Genomic DNA, 22,733 nt, shown 5'->3' on the forward strand with positions numbered 1-22,733 from the left:
GCTTTCTACTTCTTGATTTATGTATTTTTTAGGAGATTTGTATTGTAATTCATGTCTTGACACTTTTATATATATAGATCTTGTTTCTTCAATGATTTATATGGTTTAATGCTTCCAATTGATCATTTCATTTTATCCATATGTCTATGTATGCTAGAATAGACGTTCATGTGTTTGTCTCTATTTCTTGTGTTATTGATGTTGTCTATGTGTGTTGATACTATAGATCTAGAGATTGTTAAGACTTAGTACTTAATGTCATGTTCTTATGGTTTATTTGATGGTTCATACTCATTTCTTGATGGATTGTGCCTCTCCTTTAGTTTAATTAGTTTAATTTTATGTCATTAGCTTAGTTGTAGTGTATTTGTTAAATGGGAGGACAATCCATACTTGTTGTTGATGTTCCATACTTATGAAAAGCAAGTAACATGTATCTCTAACCTTATGATATGTTTGGATTGTGAGCGTAAAGAAAGGATTAATGGCTTAATTTGATATGTTGTGCTATCCACCATGTTGTTTAGACAATATATGCCTAATTTGTCATACATGCTTGTTGAAATAACCACACACACACACACTTTATTGTAATACATGTTCTTCCCCTCATTAATCATTCATTAAAGGTGTAGAAAAGCTATGCTTAGTGGTGATCTCTAAACCCCAAGATCTCTCTCTATCTTTTATTCTCTCTATTGCATTATTGCTTACTTTAGTTTAATTTACATATAGTTTAATTCAACCAACCAACCACTATTTTGATCACTCGACCTACTAATCCTAATTTTGATTCCTCAAGCCAGTACGACAACTCAATCCCTTGGGACGATCCCTTCTCACTCATACTACATAGTATAGGTGTTAAGCGATTTATAAATTTAAATTATGGTGCCCACTTGACACTAATTTCCAAACTCAAAGTTTTGTGCGATCACCGAGAAGACACCACATGTAATCTTTGATTTCGGTGAATTATTTCTCTATTATTTGACTCCACTATGTCTTAATTACATGATTTTGCTTGTGGTTATATGGGCTATGTGTAACAATCATGCTAGTTGTATTCTTGTATGAGAAATTAGTGCTATAAACATGTTTTAATTGAAATTATATGAAAAAGCATGCTAAGTTTAAATTCCCTATATGCCTAGAATGTTATATGTTATGAATTTGAGTTTGATTTTTGTTGAAGCTTTTGAGTTAATTATTTTATTTTATTTCATTTTGTATGCAAGAATGATATATATAAAATATGTGAAAATTGATATTGACATGACATGGTAAGACGTGATGCATTCATGTTTGGCATTGGGCAGAAAATGGAAAATTTGATTTGAAAATAAAAGAAATGATTTTTGGGGAAATGATTTTTTTTTTTATGAAAGGGTTTTCGAAAAACTCGGCCACCTAGGAGTTGCCTAAGGACCGTGGGGTTAATGTGACCTAGGGTGAACTAGGGAGACAACCCTAGCGTGGTTGAGTTAACTGGGTCCCAAATGATGCACTGGAGTTGCCTTGTGGTCAGGGACAGTTAGCCAATCCTTCTCTCTTGCCGCCATGGGACGGGTTGCATTAACGGTTTGGTGATGATGGTAGAAATAGTTTTGTAAAGGGGGAGTGACATTGCATGTCATTGCATCCCATCGCACGACATAATTTAAGTATAACTTGGATTGTCGAATCTGTTGCTATGTTTATTCTGGTATGGTATGATCCCGCTTCTTTATTTTTCTATTCATTGTGTGGATTCACGGAGTCACAAGAGGTGTGTCTTAGGCATCACCTATTGAGCATTTTGCTCACCCCTTATATTTAACAATTTTCAGGACACGGAAGGAAAGTGGCGGATGACGCTCCTCCACAGGGTTCGATGGGTTAGTAGACCGTTTTGACATACTTTGTTGCTATGATCTCATTATTATTTGTTTATTTATTTATTTATTATTATTATTATTATTTTTATAAACCCAAGAATGACTTGTATATTATGTAAGTATTGATATAGGAAATGACGGTAGTGTCCTTAGTTGACCTCGAGTTCGGATCGTTACAAAAGTATATATGTTTATTCATGTACATATATATTTAGCCCATTATAGCTATGTCTCTTCTGCACATCTTCGTTTGGAATTTAAATCAACTTTATTTTTCATTCATTTTCTATTTTGTCTTATCTATGTTTTTCTTATAACAGAGATGAAATTATTGAAATTGGTCACGTTGTTTGTTGTTGTTTTATTTGCAATTTTGTATTTATACATACATGTTTGTTATTAGTAAAATGAATGTGCAAGGTTCTATTAATTATATTTTGAATATATATATTATTTTATAGGCGTATCCCCGCCGTTTCCGTGTCCAATTTTTTTTTAAATTTGCCATATCGCTATATCCGTGTCGTACCCGTATCCGTGCTTCATAGATTCTAAGCATAATCCAGAATTTATAGAGAAATTAGTAGGGAAATAGAACTTTGAAACCATCAATGCATAAACTTGCTTTTTGCAGATTTTTAGATGCTTAATGTTCTTATATATATTACAGTTCTGAACCTACTAAAAGTAAATTACTTTTTAGTAGACTCCAGAAGGGTTCAAGAACAGCTAATCCATATGAAGTTGTAAAAACATGGACGGGTAATTTAGGAAAAAAAAAAAAACATGAACGGGTAGTCATTTTGTTATTTCGCCTATTAAAGATAGAAAAATTATTGATAAAATATCCACATTTTCAACGGATTCCATGTAGATAGAGAGCTCTGTCAATTAGCTTGAATTATGGCAAGTAAAACTGGCCAACACTAGATCTCAAATTACACAAAAACAAAATTTAGAGTGGATGTATCCAACAACAAAACGAGATATAACAGCAAATATATTTACTGCTAAAAGTAATAAAAACTGCTAGATTTGGTTCTAACACATCAAAGATTTATAACAACAGTTGTGACTGCTACCTAAAGTTCAACACCTATATCGAAGCACTCATGATTCAAACATGACTTCTGTATATATTTAGCATCTCCACATGAGGTAATTATATCAAAAGATCAAACAAGCTTTAATTTTACAGAAACAAGACTATCATATGATACAAAAGAAATTTCAGAAGAGAGAGATATCTAATAATTTATATGGATATGAATGAGGTCGTTCGCCACACAAACTCTTCTTCCAAACTACTACTACAGTTTACTTTAATTTCTTCACTTAACTGACAAATTGCTCCGACACCATAGTAGTTCTGAACAAAGCTTCTTCAAACTTTTGAGGATTCGTTGTCTGGGTATGCTTCCATTGAGAACCTCCTTTTCTTCCCATCTGTTCTTCTACACCATCAAGTCTTGTATGATACAAAAGAAATTGGTGTTCTGCAGGAGGTTCTTTTATGTACACTAGTTGTGGTCTGCTTTTATGCCAAAACCTGTCTGAAGGCAACCCCACCCAACTGCAAAAACAAGACATATACTTCCTTTAAGACTGCTATTTTCTCAGTATTTAAGTTGCTCGTCTTTCGAGCAATGTTGTCCATGAGCATCATAATGTGTGAATACTTTCACTCATAACTGTCCCTCAACAATTAGTTTTATGCACTTAAAATCTCATGGTTTGACGGATTGCTGAAAATGATGGGAATTTAGTAGCAGGGTTTTTTCTAACACTGCCAAAAACCATTCAAGCAGTTTGAGACTTTTTATTGAAATGATACAATGTTCTTAATTGTCGTTGCTTTAGAACTTCATATGTTGAGTGACAGAGAGAGTGAAAGAAGAGATTACCAGGTACCTGAATGATATTAGAGACCGAATCAGTCTCAAAAGGCTTGAGTAGGTATTGGGATTTTTGATGAGCTTCCTCCAAATCATGATAAGAATGAGCCTTGTCATGACACTAGCATGTGGTGTCTGTTGCTTCTTTTCTGCATCTCCTTCCATGTCCACCTTCTTCAGGCTTGTAAAGGGAGAACCACTTGCTGTAAATTTCGAACCATCCTCTATTTCAATCTCCCTATCTCCATTGATTTTCCCAGCAGGAGTTTCCATCAAATATATCATGCATACCTGTATATCAAGATTGAATACATGCATAAACAAAAGGTAGGAACTAAAAAATAAAGGTTATCATCTAGGATGTAAACAGTGATAATATTCCTTATGGAATTGTTACCATGTGAAAAATCTTATAGACAGAGAAATTAGGCAGTAAGCATACTAGTGACCATTTATACTGATTTGATTCAGAACGACATGAAGACAGATATGTATGTTTTCTTGTACAGTGAGGATGAATTTTGTGAAGAGAGAGAAGTTCAGTGTGTTTGAACAATAATTTTAGGGCGTGTTAATACAATTCCATTTCAATGAAAACATGAAAAAAGATCAAGAATGTGCATGTGATGAGAACAACATGATTGTTGTTAGCACCAGCTTTTTCACAATGTGCCCCTGGAAGTACTGAAACCAAATTGTTCCAACATCCACAGCACAGACTACCAAGCTCAGTCATATAATATGGGGATAAACACCAAAACAACCTTAATTCCAACTGCCTAAATATCAGTGTTCGACATAATCCTGCAATGATAATTCATCAATTACCTGGAAAAGGAACAGAGAAACAAATAAAAGTTAGCAATCAATTAAGGAAAAAAAACTATCATACAAGGAGTCAAGGACAACATAGATTAGCAAAAAAAGATAATTACCATGACATCAGATTGCCTGATATACACTAAAATCTGACATCCTGCAATTTTGTTCTCAACGCCGACCTTCTCTGATGTTTGAAATGTCACGACCCGCCCAATCTGTGTAGATACTGTTTGCTTTGCACACTCTCCATGCTCACAGTTTTCAAAACGCGTCTACATAGTTGGGAGGTGTCCACACTAGGCGATGTGGGACATCACAATCACCCATTTCCGGTCTTGGTGCTCTCTAATACCATTTTTCACAATTGGCCCCGCACCATGTGGATATTCTCCACTCTGCATACCATTTGTCACAACCCGCTCCGCACCATGTAGATTTTGTTCACTTTGCACACTCTCCTCACGGTGCTCACAGTTTTCCTCAAAAGGCGTCTACATAGTTAAGGGTTGTCCACACGTATAAGTCTCAGCAACTTCTCCCCTCCGGATACATGGAATGTCAAACGAAATGTCTGGTAATTTTCCTAGTGACTTGCATCCAGAAATGTCCAAGACTTCTAAAAGTTTCAGTTCTTCAAGTCCTCGAATCTCACTAAGTTTCTCACAGTTAGAAAGTTGCAATACCCTTAAATTTGTTAGTCTAGACAGATCAGGTATCCTCTGCAATTTCTCACAGTTAGAAAGTTGTAATCCCCTTAAATTTGTTAGTCTAGACAGATCAGGTATCCTCTTCAATGCCATGCACGATGACAAGTCCAAATTTTTTAAGAGTTCCAGTTTTTCAAGTCCCCAAATCTCACTAAGTTTCTCACAGTTACAAAGTCGCAACTCCACTAAATTTGTTAGTCTCGACAGATCAGGTATCATCTCCAAGGCTGTGCACCATGACAAGTTCAGCAATGTTAATAGTTTCAGTTCCTCAAATCCACCAATCCCACTTAACTTCTCACCATAACAAAGTTGTAATTCCCTTAAATTTGTAAGTCTCGACAGATCAGGTAACCTCTCCAAGGCCCTGCACATTGACAAGTCCAAGAATCTTAACAATTTCAATTCTTCAAGTCCCAAGATCTTATTAAGTTTCTCACACTTGAAAAGTGCCAATACCTCTAAATTTGTTAGTCTCGACAGATCAGGTATCCTCTCCAAGGCTGTGCAATATGACAAGTTCAGTATCTTCAAGGATTCCAATCTGTCGAGGCCCCTAATTTCCTTCAGCTTGTAGGATTGCTCAGCATATAATTTCCTTAACTTCTTTAAGTTTGAAAGATCTGGTAATGTTTCTAACGATTCACATTCACTTACATCCAAATCTATTAGGAGTTCTAATCTTCCAAGGCCTTGAATCTCCATTAACCCTGAACACCCTTTAAGTTTCAGTTCGGATAAGTTTTTCAAATTTGGCAGATATGGAAACCTCTTTATTGATAGACAATGTTCAAGACGGAGTATGATTAGACTTGAGGGAAGAGTTGAAAGGCATTGAAGTTCTATACAATTTCGAATAGTGAGTTCTGTAAGCTGAGAAAGTGCACCAAGCTCCATTGGCAGGCTGGTAATGTGAATTTTTTCCAAGGTCAAGGTCTCCAGTTTGACCAACTTCCCAATATCTTCAGGAATTTTTAACAGCTTAGAGCATAAAAAAAATGCCAACTCCTTTAAGTTTACCAGGCTAGGAAGGTTTGGAAATTCCTTTGACATGCAAGTGAATTTTAGACTCACTAGACTAGAGGGAAGCTCTGGAAGAAACTGAAGCTTTTTGCAACCCTGTAAATCAAGGGTGTGGAGGTGAGAAAGCTCACAAATCCTTGTTGGTAGGCTATGGATATTTGTCTCATTTAGTATTAAGATTCTCAGAGAGGATAGTCTCTCAATACTACTGGGAATTTCGCCTTCTAAATTGAGACAACCCAAGGCATCTAACTCTTCAAGTTTCAGTAACATTCCAATGGCACTAGGTAACTTCACTATCGAAGAAAAAACAATATCAAGAATTCTCAAATGTTTTAGGTTGCCAATGGTATCAGGTAATTCTGTAAATATTGCTCCTGACAAGCGCAACTCAATTAATGATTCTAATTTCCCAATGGAGTCTGGAATTTTTTTTAATTTGCAGTACCTTAGTGACAAGCGTCGCAATTTCACTAGTGAACCAATTGAGTCTGGTAGTTCAGTGATATGGGAATAATCAAATGTAAGGTCTGACATAGATTTTAGGTCACCAATTGAGGTAGGAATTTGAGTCAATGACCCACAATGAGTGGCACTAAGAGTTTCAAGCTTCTTCATAACACCTCTACCAATAGGGACTTCTTGTATACTAGTATCATCGATGAGGAGCTCTGTTAAGGCTTCCCCGGAATCAAATTCCAGAGGCAGCCTGTTGAGTTTATAACATTTCTTCACATTTAAGAAAACAAGACTCTTGAGATACCCAACTGATGGGTCAATATGAACCAAACTCTCACAGCTTTCAAGAATCAATCTTTCTAAAGTTGCATATGCAGAGAAGTCAGGAGTTCTAACCATGTAAATGCAACCTGTGAGATTTAGAACTTTCAACTTTCTTGCAATCTGCCAAATAAGGAAAAAGAGAATTGCTTAGAATCAATTGCAAAGAATTATGTGAGGAGACACACGAAACAAAAGCAGAGAAATTAATGAAACCTTGATATGATTCCAACCCTCCCAGGCTTCTGTGACATCGCTCCATGATAAATCAAGGATGACCAGATTCTTAAGATGAAAATTCGTTGGTCTAAAAATTTCAGGGCATCCATACCAGCAAAGCCATCTTAACTTGGAAAGAAGACCCTTAAAATCTCCAACTAGGTTTGCATAGTCCATTTGAAGGAACCTTAGATTAGATAGGTTTGCAAATTCATCATTTGTAAGAGAGCATGCCTGTGACTCTAATTCAAAGTCCGCACAGATAGCTTCAATCTTTCTTGTTCCCTGCCAAAAGAGAACCTTTAGATAAATAAATAAATATATATATATACACTAATGCTATAATCACTCTATTTGAGGAAATTCCAGTTATTATTTAAACTTTTGAGCAGGGATGGCTCAATTTAAACTGAGGTCTAAGGCAATACAAGAAAATATTCATGTAGTAGTATAACTAATATTAATTAACTGTCTATGTTTTTTAACAAAATTATATATATACCATTATTTTTGCTTTTTGAGATGCAGAATTACTAATTTTGTTAGAAAATTTGGTTGTTAATTTACTAAAAAAAAATTATTATTATTATTTTTTTTCTAATACTTTTTTTATCATTATAAGAGCTCCTTATTTTTTAAAATGCAATTAATTGCCAAACTCTTTCTTTTTAGAGAATCTTAATAATCCCACGTCACATTTTGAAGTAAACATATTGATAGATAAACTATAGTAATTAGTAAGACCCAAAAAAAAAAAAAAATGGAAAAGAAGAATTAAAGAACAATAAAACAGGCCTTATGCAAATTAGTAAAAAGCCTTAAAAGATTTCAGGTGTTAGTAGAAGTTTTTGAATTTCTTAAAAATTCCTCATCTCTTTTATAACTTCAAGGAATTTATTAATTTAAGAATGCCATATTTTTTCACTTAGAAAAGATAAATATATTTATCTAGTCTACTCAATCACATCAAAAACGTGAGAAGTAGTGTAGAAGGCATGAGTTTGAAAGATATAACTGAACCATATGTACAGGAAAATAAAAAAACACGAGAGGAGGAGAAATTGCTACAGATTCTTAACATTAAAACTGCAAAAATGGGCCTAAGTAGAGAGAGAATGTATACTAATCGGTGACAAAATCTATGGTGTGGCCTACTTTTTAAAAGACTATAATGAGATATTTCAGTTGAGGGGCCTTAGGCAGCCGCCTAATTGGCCAGGTGATTGAATCAACACTGCTCTGGAGTAGTTCATGCATATTTGTGTTAGTAAGTGACAAGAAATTAGGGCTTAATAAGGGGAATCTATTCATGAAGGAGTTGGATCTTACTGAATGACTCTTCAATATGTCGTAGGCTTCCTCATGAAACCACACCCTACTACGCTCCCCCGGCTCCTTAAAATTTTCTTGACGTACAATATCCCTACCAAGGTCTCTAAGCTGATCATGCATCATTAGCTCATTGTTATCTCCAATTTTCACCAATGACAGGCGAAGAAGAACTCCAATCTCTCTTTTGGGATAAAAACGGCAGTCATCCCACATGTGGAAAGCAATTCTTCTATCCACTCCAGTGAAAAGACATGCAATATCAAGAAATATCTGTTTTTGTTCATATTCTAATACTTCGTAACTTATTCTCAGCTTCTTCTGCACTTGGCCATTCGGTATTCTTTTCAACTTCTCTAATGTATCTTCCCATTCCTCTTTATTAATGCCAAAAAAAAGAGAACCAATAATCTCAAGAGCCAAAGGCAAACCTCCAGTAGTGGACACAACATCTCTAGAGAGTATATCATAGTCTTCTGGGGGATGGTCCTTTCTAAAAGCATACCTGCTGAAAAGTCGTAGAGATTGATTAGAATCCAATTCCTCTGGTTCATAAGTCCAATTAACCTCAGTCAGATTTAGAATATGTTTGTCTCTAGTTGTGACAATTATCCTACTTCCTGAACCAAACCAATCACACTTTCCCACAAGTGCATCAAGATGAATTCTTTGATCGACGTCATCAACGACAATAAGAACTTTCTTCCCATAAAATCTATCTTTGATTACATTAATACCTTCATCCACAGTACTAATGTCAGAGCATCTCCGTTTTAAGATGGTAGATATAAGTTGAATTTGCAAACTAACAAGGCCATTTTGTTGGTGTGCCGTTTCTCTAACATCTGCAAGAAAGCAACAGAATTCAAAATGTTGGGAGAGTTGGTTGTAGATGACCTTGGCAATAGTGGTCTTGCCAATTCCTCCCATACCATGGATTCCCACAATCCTTACATCATTGGAATTAACCCTCAACAATTTCATCATTTCTTCTACATTATAATCAATTCCAACTAGGTTCTCATTTACAACCAATGAGTTCTTTTTCAGCTCTCCCCATACCTTTGAAACAACAATCTTTACCAGTTTTCCTTGATGCCTGCCAAACATAATTGATGTCACATATATGTATATGGGAAGAACGATAAATATAAATGGCCTCCTTAATTTAAATTTTCAACAGTAGTTTTCTATTCTTAGGAAACTGAAAAATAGAAAGTATTTTCAAAATTCATTTGATTAACAAGTTGTAAAAAATTGTTGTTTGTAAACTAAGTTAAACTAGTGCCTAATTCCAGAGAACTGAACCAAACAAGGTTTATAGTTGGTTCTAATATGGAAAATTTACATTTGAGGAAAATAATCATTAAATTTTTATTTTTATTTTCAAAGTTCAAGCAAATGCATGTGCATCCACAAGGTGAAGGTTGAACACTCAAGCTCCCCTTCGGGAATACAGATCATACTATCTGAGGTAATGCCCAATGGTAAATAATAATAAAGATTTAAATAGCAGAGTCAATAAACACACACACACACAAATATACACAATTACCCATCAGCAACTTTGTTCACTTCCCATCCCTTCAATTTTCCAACCTCCTTCAGTGCCTCCTTCCACCCCTCCACAGTAGCACTATCAAAATGCTTCTTGTGTTGCCGGAAGGCCTTTTTGTAACTCCCTGTCTGGTGGCGCACATTGGATGGTTCAACGTCGTAAAAAATGGGTAATATGATTTGCCCCAAAGTCCTCTTACACTCAACCATCTTGGTGAGCTCAAGCAGGCACCACTTACTTGAAGCATAGCCTTTGGAAAAGACGGGGATGGATATCTTTGACTGCTCTATTGCCTTGAGAAGATCTTCTCTCCAATGCGAAGTTCATTGTCATCTCTAAACGTGTGAATTCCTACGTCCACAAGGTCATTGTAGAGGTAGTCACTGAAGGTGGTACGAGTGTCTTTGCCTCTAAAACTCAAGAACACTTCATAGTCCCATCCTGCAGCAGGCGGAGAGGTGGACAATGAAGTGATCAAGGGTGCTAATGAAATGTTCTCTGTATTCATTTCAAATGTGTGAGAGGCTTAGTGTTCTGTTCTCGTTAGTTAGGATTGAAAATTATGAGAACCAAATTACCAGTGTGGTGGGCGTTGAAGAAATGAATTCTTGAATTTCTTAATTTATTGATTCATGATAGTGATATGCAACCCAACTCTTTCTGACTTCGTCGTGTGACTTTGTCGTCATGGCAGATAATGCAACCTAACACACAAGTATAAAGAATAAAGAAACAAAGAAAGGAACAGTGTTATTTACCAGAATAGCCCTAGGAAGGGAAAGGGTTTTCCTTGTAACTTCATTCCTTCCTCTGAAGTAAGCTTCCTCCAAAGTCACACCTCAATACCTACATATAGAAATACAAAATATACACGTATAAAAATATAGAGAGAGAAATGAGAGAGAGAAATGAGGATAAAAGAGAGAATTTAGCAGTTGGTTTGCGCTTGAAGTAGTGAAGAACCAGTTCCTCTCCATCGTATTTGATGCAGCAAGGGAGCTGATGAATCCGCCCCGTCAGATGACCATGTTTCCGACGGATCTCTGAACCTCTATCCCCATCCATGGACTTTACTCACAAGATCACCAATTTTAAGCTCCATTGAATAAGCCCCAATTTTGTATTTTGGGTGACATTTGGCTTGTTTGGATGATGGAATTGGAAGGCAAAAAAGAAAAGAAAGAAAGGAATACTGATTTTTATGTTTGGTTTGTTAATAAAAAAAAATATAATGATTTGTTTTTGGGTAGGGAAAAGGTGGTTACAATTCAAAAAAAAAAAAAAGAAAAAAAAGTCAAAGATTGAAGAATTCCAACTCTTCTGAAGGTGGCATAGTCAGCAGGAAACACACGCTTTGAAATTTTGATGAAAAAAATAATTTGTTATTCGGTAGGTAGGAAGAGTTTACATATCAATTTTACTATTTATTAAAAAAAATTATCCTCATATTCAATTTATGTTTAATTGTTTTGTCGAGAGTCGGTAATATCCTCCAAAAAGGAATTTGACATCTTTAACCTCTTGTAAGCATTCACAATTTATAGCGAAATTAATAGAGAAGTTATAAGAAACCATCAATTCATAAACTCCCATTTGAGATACTAATGAAATGTTCAAGGCTCAATGATCAGTTACTGTTAAGTTTCAGGGCTTGGAAAGATGAAAATGATGATAACCTTGTGAATGGGGGCGTTGAAGAAATGATTCATGATAGTGATACATATATATATTACCATCATGATTGCAATATTCAACGCAACTCTTTTTGACTGGGGAGTGGTTTGGCAAAGGGCATCCTTATTGTTTTTGTGTGTGGGCCCTATCTCTTGGGCTTGGCCTTGTTAGTTGCGTCTGCTTGTGGCCTTTCCCAATCGATACAATATTTTCTCATTCATCGTCGTCATAAAATATAATATAAATAATAATAAATAAATAAAAGAAATCATGTTATTTACCAGAATAGCCCTAAGGAAGAAAACAAAGGGTTCTTTCTTGTAACTTCCTTCCTCTAACTGAGAGGATCCGGCTCCTCCTCTACGGCTGACTGACGTGGGTCTGTTGAGGTCCGCTGAGAGAGAAAAAGTAGATCTTAGAGCGATTGAATCATTTTGAATTTGTGCTTGGTTGATGAGAATTTGAGGGTTTGGCTATGATGATTAAGGGTGTAGAGGGAGGATTTGATTAGAAATTGTGAGATTGATGGGGATGTCTTTGGAGGATTGAACAAGGGAAGAGAAAATGGGTATATTGGGTTGAAATGTAATATTTGTTACATGAATTTCAAAAAAAACACAAAAATATATACACCAAAACATGTTTAGTAATGTCAAATATTATTGCACGATTTTTGGAAGCAAAATACTGAAAACACTTAAAAATGTTGCCAGAAAATTGATAGCAAAAATAAAAAAACTATGTTCCGTAATTGACATGAACAGTAACAGTTTTGTATAATTTCAGTCAATATATATACAACTGTGTAGTGTATTACGAGTAATATTGTAAGTCCAAAAAATTATACAAACTCACAAATGTACAATATACAAGGCTGAGGAAATTAAGCACACTAGTATACTTCAGATCTGCCATATTAACCAAAGATAATTGAAGAGCAGCAGCATCATCCAATAACACCACCAAAGGAAATTAACTAAAGAGCACCACAGCATCAAAATTTGATAAAAGGCAGTGAAGAGGAGGACAAGTCGAATGACACCAACACAGAGTCGACAGGCAGCACCCAACCCTCACAGCATCAACAATCAAGTGCACCAACGATGGATGGGCAGTGACGGCAACCAAATCTAGGAAACGAAATCAAAATTGGTTAAGCAACCAAAAAAACCACTCAGCCATAGCATAGCCATTAGGAAACGAAAGCAAGCATTCATTTAGAGATCTGTGATCAATCTCACCCAAATTGAACAAACACTTGTCCGAAATTTCGAACTATCCTCTATATGCATTCCTGTATATAAACTATTATTAATATATATCTAAAATTAATAAATATCAAATTTTCTGCATATTAGTACTTGATAAGTAAAATGAGAAATTTTTTTGACTTTAATATGAGCCAAAAAATTCTGTATCCAAACAACTTTAAGAAAGAAAACGTCTTACGAAAACATTTTGATTCCTTTAAAGCTTTGAAGATTGTTCTTTAACACATGACCTCAAACCCTAACCAATAAACCAACTAAAATATCAAAATAATCAATTCATCGTTGTGTTGCAAAGGTATTAGAATACCTCGAGCGAAGATTGTCTCTCTATGTTCAGAGATTGATTGAATGCATGAAATGAAGCCCTAACAGATTAATGGCCTCTGGAAGTTGAAGAGATTATAGAATTGATCTTTCATTCATTCTTTTGGCATGCATGTGTGAATTTGGAGCTTCAATTGTGAAATTGAGCCCTAAAATCAACAAGAATTATAGAACGATGTCTCCATTACTCCATTCACACTTCAAACTGAGCCATAGTCTCGAAATCACCTCAAAGTAGAACGCTGAAATGAAAACACACAAAGAGAACAGAGAAACAATCACAGTTACAATCAATTAAGGGGGAAAAAACCATCATACGAAGGCAAAATAGATTGGCAGAAAATAGATAATTACCATAACATCCACCAATTTTACCAGTGACTTGCGTGCTCTCCACCCTTAACAAAACAGCCATTTGGAAGGTCCGGTAATTTTCCTAGTGAAGTGCCTCCAGAAATGTCCAATGTCCTTAACTTTGTTAGTTTGGACAAATCAGGTATCCTCTCCAAGAAACAGCTTGATAAGTTCAGCTCCTTCAAGGATTTCAAAGCCTCAAGACCCTCGATCTCATGTAGCTTCTCGCAGTCATGGAGATTTAATCCTTCCAGCTTTTCCAATTTGGATAGATCAGGCAATCTTTCCAAGGATGTGCAACTTTTCATATTCAAATCTTTCAAGGATTCCAATCTATCAAGGCCCGTAATTTCATTCAGATCAATGCAATCTGTAATAATTAATTTCCTTAAATTTGTTAGTCTTGACAGATCAGGTATCCTCTTCAAGGCCTTGTACCTTGATAAGTTTAGCTCCTTCAAGGATTTCAAAGCCTCAAAACCCTCAATCTCATGTAGGTTATAGCAGCGACCTAAATATAATTCTATTAGGAGTTCTAATCTTCCAAGGCCAGGAATCTCCCTTAATTTTGAACACTCTAAAACACGTAGTCTTGATAAGTTTTTCAAATTTGACAGATCTGGCAACCTCTTCATTGACTCAATTGCTATAACATCTAGTGAGTTTAGACTTGAGGGAAGAGCTGGAAGGCATTGAAGTCGTCTACAATTTTCTACATTGAGAGACGTAAGACTTGGGGGAAGAGCTGGAATGCATTGAAGTTGTTTACATTTATATACATTGAGAGACGTAAGACTTGAGGGAAGAGTTGGAAGGCATTGAAGTTGTCCACAAACGCGTACAGTGAGAGACGTAAGACTTGAGGGAAGTGTTGGAAGGCATTGAAGTTGTTCACAATCATCTACATTGAGAAATGTAAGCTGAGAAAGGGCACCAATACCTTCAGGAATTTTTAACAGCTTATAGCATTCAATAATTGCCAACTCCTATAGGTTCACCAGGCTACAAAGGTCTAGAAATGTCTGCATTGACCTGCAAGTGACTTTTAGAAACACTAGACTAGAGGGAAGGTCTGGGACAAACTCAAGATTTTCGCAATACCCTAAATAAAGGGTTTGGAGGTTAGAAAGCCCACAAATGCTTGTTGGTAGATGACAGATGCGTGTTGAATCTAATCTTAAGATTCTCAGAGAGGATAGTCCCCCAAAATTACTGGGAATTTCGCCTACCAAACTGGAACAACGCGAGGCATGTAACTCTTCAAGTTTCAGTAACATTCCGATGGTACTAGGTAACTTCACTATCAAACCAGATTCCATCTTAAGAATTCTCAAACGATTTAGGTTGCCAATAGTATCTGGCAATTCTGTAATGGCTGTTGATGACAAGTCCAGCTCAATTAATGATTCTAATTTCCCAATGGAGTCTGGAAGCTCTTTTAATTTGTAGTCCCTTAGTGACAAGCGTCGCAAGTTCACTAGCGAACCAATCGAGTCTGGTAGTTTAGTGATACCAGATGAACCATCAAATGTAAGGTCCAACAAAGATGTTAGGTGACCGATTGAGGTCGAAATTTGAGTCAATGACTTACAACGAGTGGCACTGAGAGTTTCAAGCTTCTTCATAACTCCTCTACCAACAGGGACTTCTTCTATACGAGTACCATCGATAAGGAGTTCTGTTAAAGCTTCCACTTCATCAAATTCCCGAGGCAGACTTTTGAGTTTAGCACAATTCTTCATATTTAAGAAAACCAGACTGTTGAGTTTCCTAATTGATGGGTCAATATGTTCCAAAACCTCAGAGTCTTCAAGAATCAATCTCTCTAAAGTTGTATATGCAGAGAAGTCAGGAGTGCTAACCATTTTTTTGCAACATGTGATATTTAGAACTTTCAACTTTGTTGCAATCTGCAAAATAAGGAAAAAGAGAATTACATAGAATTATGTGATGAGATAAAGGAAACAAAAAGCAGAGAAATTGATGAAACCTTGATATAATTCCAACCCTCCCAGTCTTGTGTGACCTTGCTCCATGATAAATCAAGAATGACCAGATTCTTTAGATAAAAATTGGTTGGGCTAAAAATTTCAGGGCATCCTTTCCAGCAAAGCCATCTCAAATTTAAAAGAAGACCCTTAAAATCTCCATCCAGCTTTGCGAAGTTCATTTGAAGGAACCTTAGATTAGGTTGGTTTGCAAATTCTTCATTTGTAAGACAGAGAGCTTCAACAGTGACTCTGATTTTACGTTAAGACAGATAGCTTTAACCTTTTTTGTTCCCTGCCAAAAGAGAACTTTAAGATAAGTTGATAATTAGGGGGAATGATCTGCAAAAGTTGAGAATTTGGGAGGTAATCTATCATAAAGTGATAATTAGGGGGAATGAAGTTTAACATTAATAATGAGATGAAACCTATATCAGGATGCTCAATAATTTATGTCCTTGAAAACAATGGTTTGGGTACAACCATAAGTGGCATTTGCAGGCTATAGGTTTTTAATGGCCGACTTGTTGAGCAGGAGTGGCTCAATATAAGCTGAGGCTAAGGCAATACAAGAGAATATTCATATAGTAATATAATTAATATTAATTAACTTTCTACATTAAAAAAAAAAATTAGATATATATATATATATAATATTGGTCTTGCTTCTTGAGATGCAAAATTATAAATTTTTGTTAGAAATCTTGGTTATTTATTTACTAAATTTTCTTCATTTTTTTTTTTTTTTTTTGGTAATATTTTGTTTATCATTACAAGAGCTCCTTTTAAAATAAATATAAAAACAAAAATGGATTTAATTTACCCAACCCCTTCTTTTTTCCTTTTAGAAATTTTTACTAATCCTAATTCACATTTTTAAATAAAACGTATTTATAGATTAAAAAAAAAAAAAGGTAAATTAAAGAACAATAGAACTGATCTTATGCAAGATTTATTGAAAGTGTTTTAATTATAAAAATGTAAGATTTATTGAAAGTGTTTTAATTATAAAAATGTAAGATTTTCTCCCCTTGAAATTAAACATAAAGATAATTAACTAATCTACTTGATAATATAAACATTACGAATTTAGAAGAATATGAAAAGGTGGAGTTGATAGACATAACTGAAAACGTGTGAGAGGAGAAATTGCTGGAGATTCTTGACATTAAAAATCCTAAAATAGGCCAAGTAGAAAGAGAATGTGTAAAGGCCTGCTTTTGAGTAGCTCATAGCTCATACATAATTGTATTAGTAAGGTGACAAGAAAATTAATGTGTAACAAGGACATCAGGAAGGAGTTGGATCTTACTGCATGCCTCTCCAATGGGGCGATGGCTTCCTCATGAAACCACACCCTACTACGCTTCCCCGGCTCTTCAACATTTTCTTGACGAACAATATCTCTACCAAGGTCTCTAAGCTGGTCGTGCATCCTTAGCTCATTATTATCTCCAATTTTTACCAAGGACATGTTAATAAGGACTTCAATCCCAATTTCCGGATAAAATTTGCAGTCATCCCACATGTGAAAAGCAATTCTTCCATCCACTCCAATTAAGAAACATGCAATATCGAGAAATATAGGTTGCTGATCATATTCTAATGCATCATAACTTATTTTCAGCTTGTCCTGCACATGTTTGATCGGTATTACTTCCAGCTTCTTTAATGTACCTTTCCATACCTCTTTTCCCTTGCCAGATAAAAAAGAACCAATAATCTCAAGAGTCAAAGACAACCCTCTAGTAGTGGACACAACATCTTTAGCGAGATTATACTAGTCTTCTGGGGGATGGTCCCTTCTAAAAGCATACCTGCTGAAAAGTAGAAAAGATTGAGTAGCACCCAATTCCTTTGGTTCTAAGTCCTACAATCTTCAAGCAGATTTAGGATCTCTTTGTTTCTAGTTGTGACAATTATCCTACTTCCCGAACCAAACCAATCACACTTTCCCACAAGTGCAAGTGCATGAAGCTGATCTCTGTGATCGGCATCATCAACGACAACAAGAACTTTCTTCCCAGAAAATCTATCTTTGATTGCATTAATTCCGTCATCCTTATTACTAATTAAGTCAGGGCGTCTCAGTTTTAAGATGTCAGATATAAGTTGCTTTTGCAAATGAACAAGACCATTCTGTTGTTGTGTTGTTGCTCTAACATCTTCAAGGAGGCAGCAATGGGGTTGAAAATGTTGGGAGAGTTGGTTGTAGATGACCTTGGCAATAGTGGTCTTGCCGATTCCTCCCATGCCATGGATTCCCACAATCCTTACATCACTGGTAAACAATTTCATCAATTTTTCTACATGATCATCAATTCCAACTAAGCAGTCAGTTACAACCAATGAGTTTCTTTTCAACTCTCTCAATGCCTCTAAAACAACCTCCTTTACCAGTTCTCCTTTATGCCTGCCAAACATAATTGATGTCACATATATCTATCTATGGGAAAAACGATAAGTATTTATATGGCCTATTCTGATAAAACGGAAAAATAGAAAGTAGTTTCAAATTTCATTTGATTAGCAATTTGTTAAAAACTGTTGTTTGGTTAAACTAGTGTCTAATTCTAGGGTTTACTTTAGATACCAAAATAAATAAATTAAAAATTAAAAATTATAGTGACAAATTTGAGATTGATTAATCAAACAAGCTCATAGTTGGTTCTAATGAGGAAAAGTTGTGTAAAATAATCATAAAAGTTCAAAGGTAGAGCAGAAGCAGTAAATAACACAATTACCTATCAATAACTTCCCAACCCTTCAAATCTGCAACCTCCGTCAAGGCTTTCTTCCATCCCTCCACAGTAAGACTATCATATTTTTTCTTGTGTTCCTGGAAGGCCTTTTCGTAACTCCCCCTTTGGTGTCGCACATCGGATGGTTTGACATCGTAGAAAATGGGTTTTATGGTCCGCTTATGATAAGTGCTTAAATGTTGCACATTTCAGCACCTAAGGTAGGGTATTTCAGTCTTTGCATCTATCTTAATTTCATGTTTTAGTCCTAATTTATGTTTATGTGTATTTCAGGGCAATAAAGTTAAAATGAGCTAAGAACGGTCCATTAAAGCCTTTTTGGAGTCAAGCAAAGATATTCAGAAAAAGTTCAGAAAATAATAAGAAGAGGTCGTAGCCCATTGCTCGTATAGTGTGTTTATTCTTCGAAAGCGGTCAATCTCGGGCCTTTGATGATGTTCCCAAAGATGAAGAAGCAAACCAATTAGCCCGAGGTCAAAATGGAGCTAAATAAGGCTTAAAGGAAATTTCCAACTCTGGGGGGATCGATCCCCTAGGACTTGGCAACACTACAGATTTTTTTTTATTGTTTGGGCATATTTTGTGAACTATTGGGCTTTAATAGAGTTGTTACTTAAGGCCCAGTGAGCCATTAGATTAGGATTAATATTTATTTTATTTAGGTGAATATTATTAGAATTATTAAGTTTTATTTTTTTTTTCTGTACCGTGATATTACGTTCTCTCTTGGGGGGGGGGGGGAAGGAAAAGCAAGGGTTTGAAGAACTTTTTACAGAGGCTTTGTCTACAATAGAAGGAAGAAGAAGAAGGAGCCAAAAGATGGAGATGGAGCTTAATGATACCATGATCATCTTCTCCATAAGCTAGTTCTTCACTTAGGGCTTGGATGAGCCCTAAGTTCATGTAACCTAAACCTTTGTTTTTCTTTTCTTGGGGAATTATTAAGTTGTAATTAAATATTTGGCCTTGTGATTTCTTTATATATACATGCTTGATTTGACAAATTAGGGCTTGTATTGATAAATTCTTCCATTGAAATCTCTAATTGATTGTATGTCTATATATGATTAATTAGGGATTTTACTCTTCATTAGTTGATTGAAAATTAATTCTTCCATTGATTCTATATGAAAATTGCATGTTTATGTGTGATTGATTTAGAATTATACTCTACACTAGATACTTCTTTTAGTTGTGTTTAGTGATGGCCATAGCATGATACTTAGTTGATACAATTGTCAATTAATTTGATGGAATAAAGCTTAATCTTGATGGGTTGTTCTACAAATTAGCTTATTGTCATTAGTTAATTGTAGTAAAGTAGGCAATTTACTTGATTATGTTAATCCATACTTCTAATTACAATTAGTATTATCCTCTTGATTGATGTGTGCTCTTATCAGATACATTTGTGAATGTGTTTGGTGGGTTATGACGTAGTCTTGAATGGGTTCTACACTTTAGTTTAATTGTCATTAGGTAGACAATTCATTCTTGATGTTGATAATCTATGCTTACAATTGTGATTTGTGATGATAATGTAACCACATCTATAATTACACTAATGAATTCCCCATTAATTGAAAGCATATGGTTAATTGCATGGGCTTAGTGGTGAATCCTAACCCTAAGACTCTCTTTATATCTCTTTAATTCTTAGTTTAATTTAATTTAATTTACTTGCATTGTCATTTCTATTTCCATGCTTTCGATTTAACTCTAGTTTAATCACTTCCCCAAAATTCTTTTTCTCTCTCTCTATCCTCTCTCTCTCTCTATCTCTTGTGTAATCTCATTAGCACTAAAATCAAGTTTAATCCCAACACGTATTTAATCTCTTGGGTTCGATCCCTTCTCGCTTCATACTACATAGTATAAGTGTCTAGCGGTTTATAAATTATAAAATATGATGCCCACTTGACATTAATTCTAAACCTAAAGTGTTGTGCATTATTTTGTACACACGCTCGGGTCGCATCATAATTTTAGCGCCGTTGCCAGGGATTGACGGTTTAGTTGGAATTAAATTAGGCATTAGTGTTAATTTGATTGTTTTCTTTAAATTACTATTTTCTTACAAATCCCTCTTGTTCAATTAGGTACTTGAAAAGAAGAGGAGCAAGGATTGGATCTTGGCACCATTGTGACATTGTTGCTACGGATTTTCGTGAGCTTCCTTGAATTTCTTTTACTATAATTGTTCAATTCTTTACATGCTTGCGAGATAGCCCTTGTTGAGGTTATCACATTGTTTAAATTCTTGTCTAAGCATAAGCCGAAAAGGAGGCTATTACTTTCTTGATAGAAAGCATTTGCCCGTGTGGAGGCAATTTAATTTTGTGCATTGATATAACATGGGAGTATGGGAACATCGTATGTGGAGGTGGTGAATTGTTGTTGATTGTTGTTGTGGTTTGTTATTTCTAGGATAATTCTTCCCATTCTTGACTATCCCACAATTAATGGGAAACCATTTCTAGGATATAGGGCATATGGATAATCTAGGTGTGTATCATCCTCTTAGTGGGTATCCACCTCAAGGTGTGCATCCACCCTTGGGAATTTCTCGTCCTAATGTGTTTCCACAACCCAATTAAGTGCAACAACCTCCAATAATACCAATCCATCCTCAAGATCATGTAGTGTATCCCCCCAATTCTCAATTATCTCTTCGGGATCACTACACTCCCAATGAATATAATACACAAACATGCATCCGGTTGCCAAACTTTCAGGCAACCCATTATGAAATCTAGCCCGCAACCATCCAAATATGCCCTATTTTCTATGGGGTGAGCAATGAAAAACCACATAAACATGTGGATGAGTTTTTGGAAGTTTGTTCAACCGTAAAAATCACGGATCTTCCGGAAGAAGTCTTAAAAATGAAACTTTTCCCTTTCACTCTTCGGGAAAAGACTAAATATTGGTTCAATAACTTGAGGGCAAATTCAATCACATCTTGGGCTCAACTACAATATGAATTCCTAAAAAAATTTTACCCCTCAAGTAGAACCGATGTTATGAAAGCATCTATCCGTGAATTCTCCCAAAGAGAGGGAGAACCTTTGCATGAAGCATGGGAGCGTTTGAACAATTTGCTACGGAAGTGTCCACATCACGACATTTCAAAGTGGCAATTAGTTCGCTGTTTCTATGAAAGCTTATCCAATACCCAAAAAGGTATGGTTGATGCTTCATGTGGAGGAGCCTATTTGGACAAAAATGAAGACGATGTGTGGCATCTTTTTGATCGCATGAGCGAAAATTCAATGCATCGTTCTTCATCGTCCCGATTGGGCCAAAATTTGAATGGAGGAGGGCAGAAAACCTCCAATCTTTCTCAAATAAATACTTCCATGGAAATTGCCGCCGAGGTCAAAATTCTTACTCAAAGGTTTGATAAATTCATTGCGGCGACCTTAGTGAATGAGAAGAGAGTGATTAATGTGGAAGTTGACAAAAAGGATGAAGAGATTGAGTTTCATAATAATCCTATTGTGTTTTTTAAAGACACCACCTTGCCAAATACTAATGGAAGCAATTCTTCAAATATGCTTCAAGAGCACCCCAAGGTTGCAAGGCCTACTAATGTTTGTTTTGTGTTCTAGACCGTGGATGAAAGGAAACAAATCGCAACTTTCATTATTCATTTTCAAATCATTCTTTTGGGAGATGCATTTATTGTTGTGAGAGAAGATTCATTGGGGAAAATAGATAAACGGATCAATGAGGATGTGTCATATCCGATTTTTGATTCTTTTGACTAGTGAATCGCCCCAACGTCTTGCTAGAGGCGTTAAATACTAGTTGTATCGATTTTTCCTTCGTTGCACGTTAATTTACATTTTATTATTATTTTATTTTATTTTTTTCTTTTTCCTTTTGTACATTTATGCATTTTTAAATTTAAAAAAAAAAAAAAAAAGATAAAAACAAAACAAAACAAAAAAAAATAAAATTGTTGTGATAGATAGTGTAGGTTGTTGTTTTATTATTATTGTTATTATTATTCTTATTTTTATTTTTATTATTCTTATATATATTTCATGTTAGTTTTGCTTTCTTCAAAAACATAAAAAAATTAAATAAAAAAAAAATAGTACTAGTTCATATAGGTTGCTTTGTGATTTTATTTCAATTTTATTTA

The 22,733-nt window shown here is 35.2% G+C and overlaps 3 protein-coding genes across 8 annotated transcripts in view; all 3 read right to left on the reverse strand.

The window, feature by feature from the left end:
• LOC132295312 (probable disease resistance protein RPP1) overlaps nucleotides 1-14,526 on the reverse strand; it is a 72,272-nt gene extending 57,746 nt beyond the window's left edge. Inside the window, exons 1-3 of one of the 4 annotated variants that reach the window (XR_009478437.1) lie at nucleotides 13,463-14,526; nucleotides 13,126-13,178; nucleotides 12,691-13,014 (exon numbers count right to left, since the gene is read on the reverse strand). Coding sequence is in view for 3 of the 4 variants with exons in the window: in XM_059793519.1 (XP_059649502.1) it covers nucleotides 13,851-14,468 (618 nt within the window). In the remaining variant the exon portion in view is untranslated. The other 3 variants (XM_059793522.1, XM_059793520.1, XM_059793519.1) reach the window with 3 other exon arrangements.
• On the reverse strand, nucleotides 2,890-11,550 carry LOC132295310 (disease resistance protein L6-like). 3 transcript variants are annotated; one of them, XM_059793517.1, is made up of 7 exons: nucleotides 11,174-11,550; nucleotides 10,969-11,056; nucleotides 8,653-9,751; nucleotides 7,321-7,608; nucleotides 4,708-7,227; nucleotides 4,537-4,600; nucleotides 3,932-4,063 (listed from the first exon to the last, which is right to left on the reverse strand). In XM_059793517.1, exons 2-5 carry the CDS (start codon nucleotides 11,010-11,012, stop codon nucleotides 5,086-5,088), a joined length of 3,573 nt encoding a protein of 1,190 aa, XP_059649500.1. In that variant the 5' UTR covers nucleotides 11,013-11,056; nucleotides 11,174-11,550; the 3' UTR covers nucleotides 3,932-4,063; nucleotides 4,537-4,600; nucleotides 4,708-5,085. The 3 variants fall into 3 exon arrangements, with proteins under 3 accessions (XP_059649501.1, XP_059649500.1, XP_059649499.1); XM_059793518.1 differs by lacking the exons at nucleotides 4,537-4,600; nucleotides 10,969-11,056; nucleotides 11,174-11,550 and adding exons at nucleotides 2,890-3,450; nucleotides 10,208-10,934 and having other exon boundaries at nucleotides 3,789-4,063; nucleotides 7,180-7,227; XM_059793516.1 differs by lacking the exons at nucleotides 10,969-11,056; nucleotides 11,174-11,550 and adding an exon at nucleotides 10,208-10,942.
• Nucleotides 14,527-14,819: 293 nt separating the features above from the next.
• LOC132296413 (disease resistance protein RUN1-like) lies at nucleotides 14,820-18,245 on the reverse strand. The gene is made up of 3 exons (XM_059794616.1): nucleotides 17,781-18,245; nucleotides 17,134-17,517; nucleotides 14,820-15,743 (listed from the first exon to the last, which is right to left on the reverse strand). The coding sequence occupies exons 1-3, from the start codon at nucleotides 18,243-18,245 to the stop codon at nucleotides 14,820-14,822; spliced, it is 1,773 nt and encodes a 590-aa protein (XP_059650599.1).
• Between the last annotated feature and the right edge of the window lie 4,488 nt (nucleotides 18,246-22,733).

The sequence above is a fragment of the Cornus florida genome, unplaced genomic scaffold, assembly GCF_030987335.1.
Source record: "Cornus florida cultivar Cherokee Brave unplaced genomic scaffold, ASM3098733v1 CherokeeBrave_3.0.0_Hap2_Chr02, whole genome shotgun sequence".
Lineage (NCBI taxonomy): Eukaryota > Viridiplantae > Streptophyta > Magnoliopsida > Cornales > Cornaceae > Cornus > Cornus florida.

Excerpts from the sequence above, each read along its gene's own strand:
- LOC132295310 (XM_059793516.1), bottom strand. The coding sequence starts at position 10,419 with ATGGTTGAGTGTAAGAGGACTTTGGGGCAAATCATATTACCCATTTTT. Across the intron at positions 7,609-8,652 it reads ACATATTGAAGAGTCATTCA|GGAACAAGAAAGATTGAAGC; the intron begins GTAAGATCCAAC and ends CTCTTTTGGCAG. Across the intron at positions 7,228-7,320 it reads AGGGTTGGAATCATATCAAG|ATTGCAAGAAAGTTGAAAGT; the intron begins GTTTCATTAATT and ends CTTATTTGGCAG.
- LOC132296413 (XM_059794616.1), bottom strand. The coding sequence starts at position 18,245 with ATGTTTGGCAGGCATAAAGGAGAACTGGTAAAGGAGGTTGTTTTAGAG. Across the intron at positions 17,518-17,780 it reads AGCTTCATGCACTTGCACTT|GGAAAAGAGGTATGGAAAGG; the intron begins GTGGGAAAGTGT and ends TTATCTGGCAAG. Across the intron at positions 15,744-17,133 it reads CCCCATTGGAGAGGCATGCA|ATTGCAACAAAGTTGAAAGT; the intron begins GTAAGATCCAAC and ends CTTATTTTGCAG.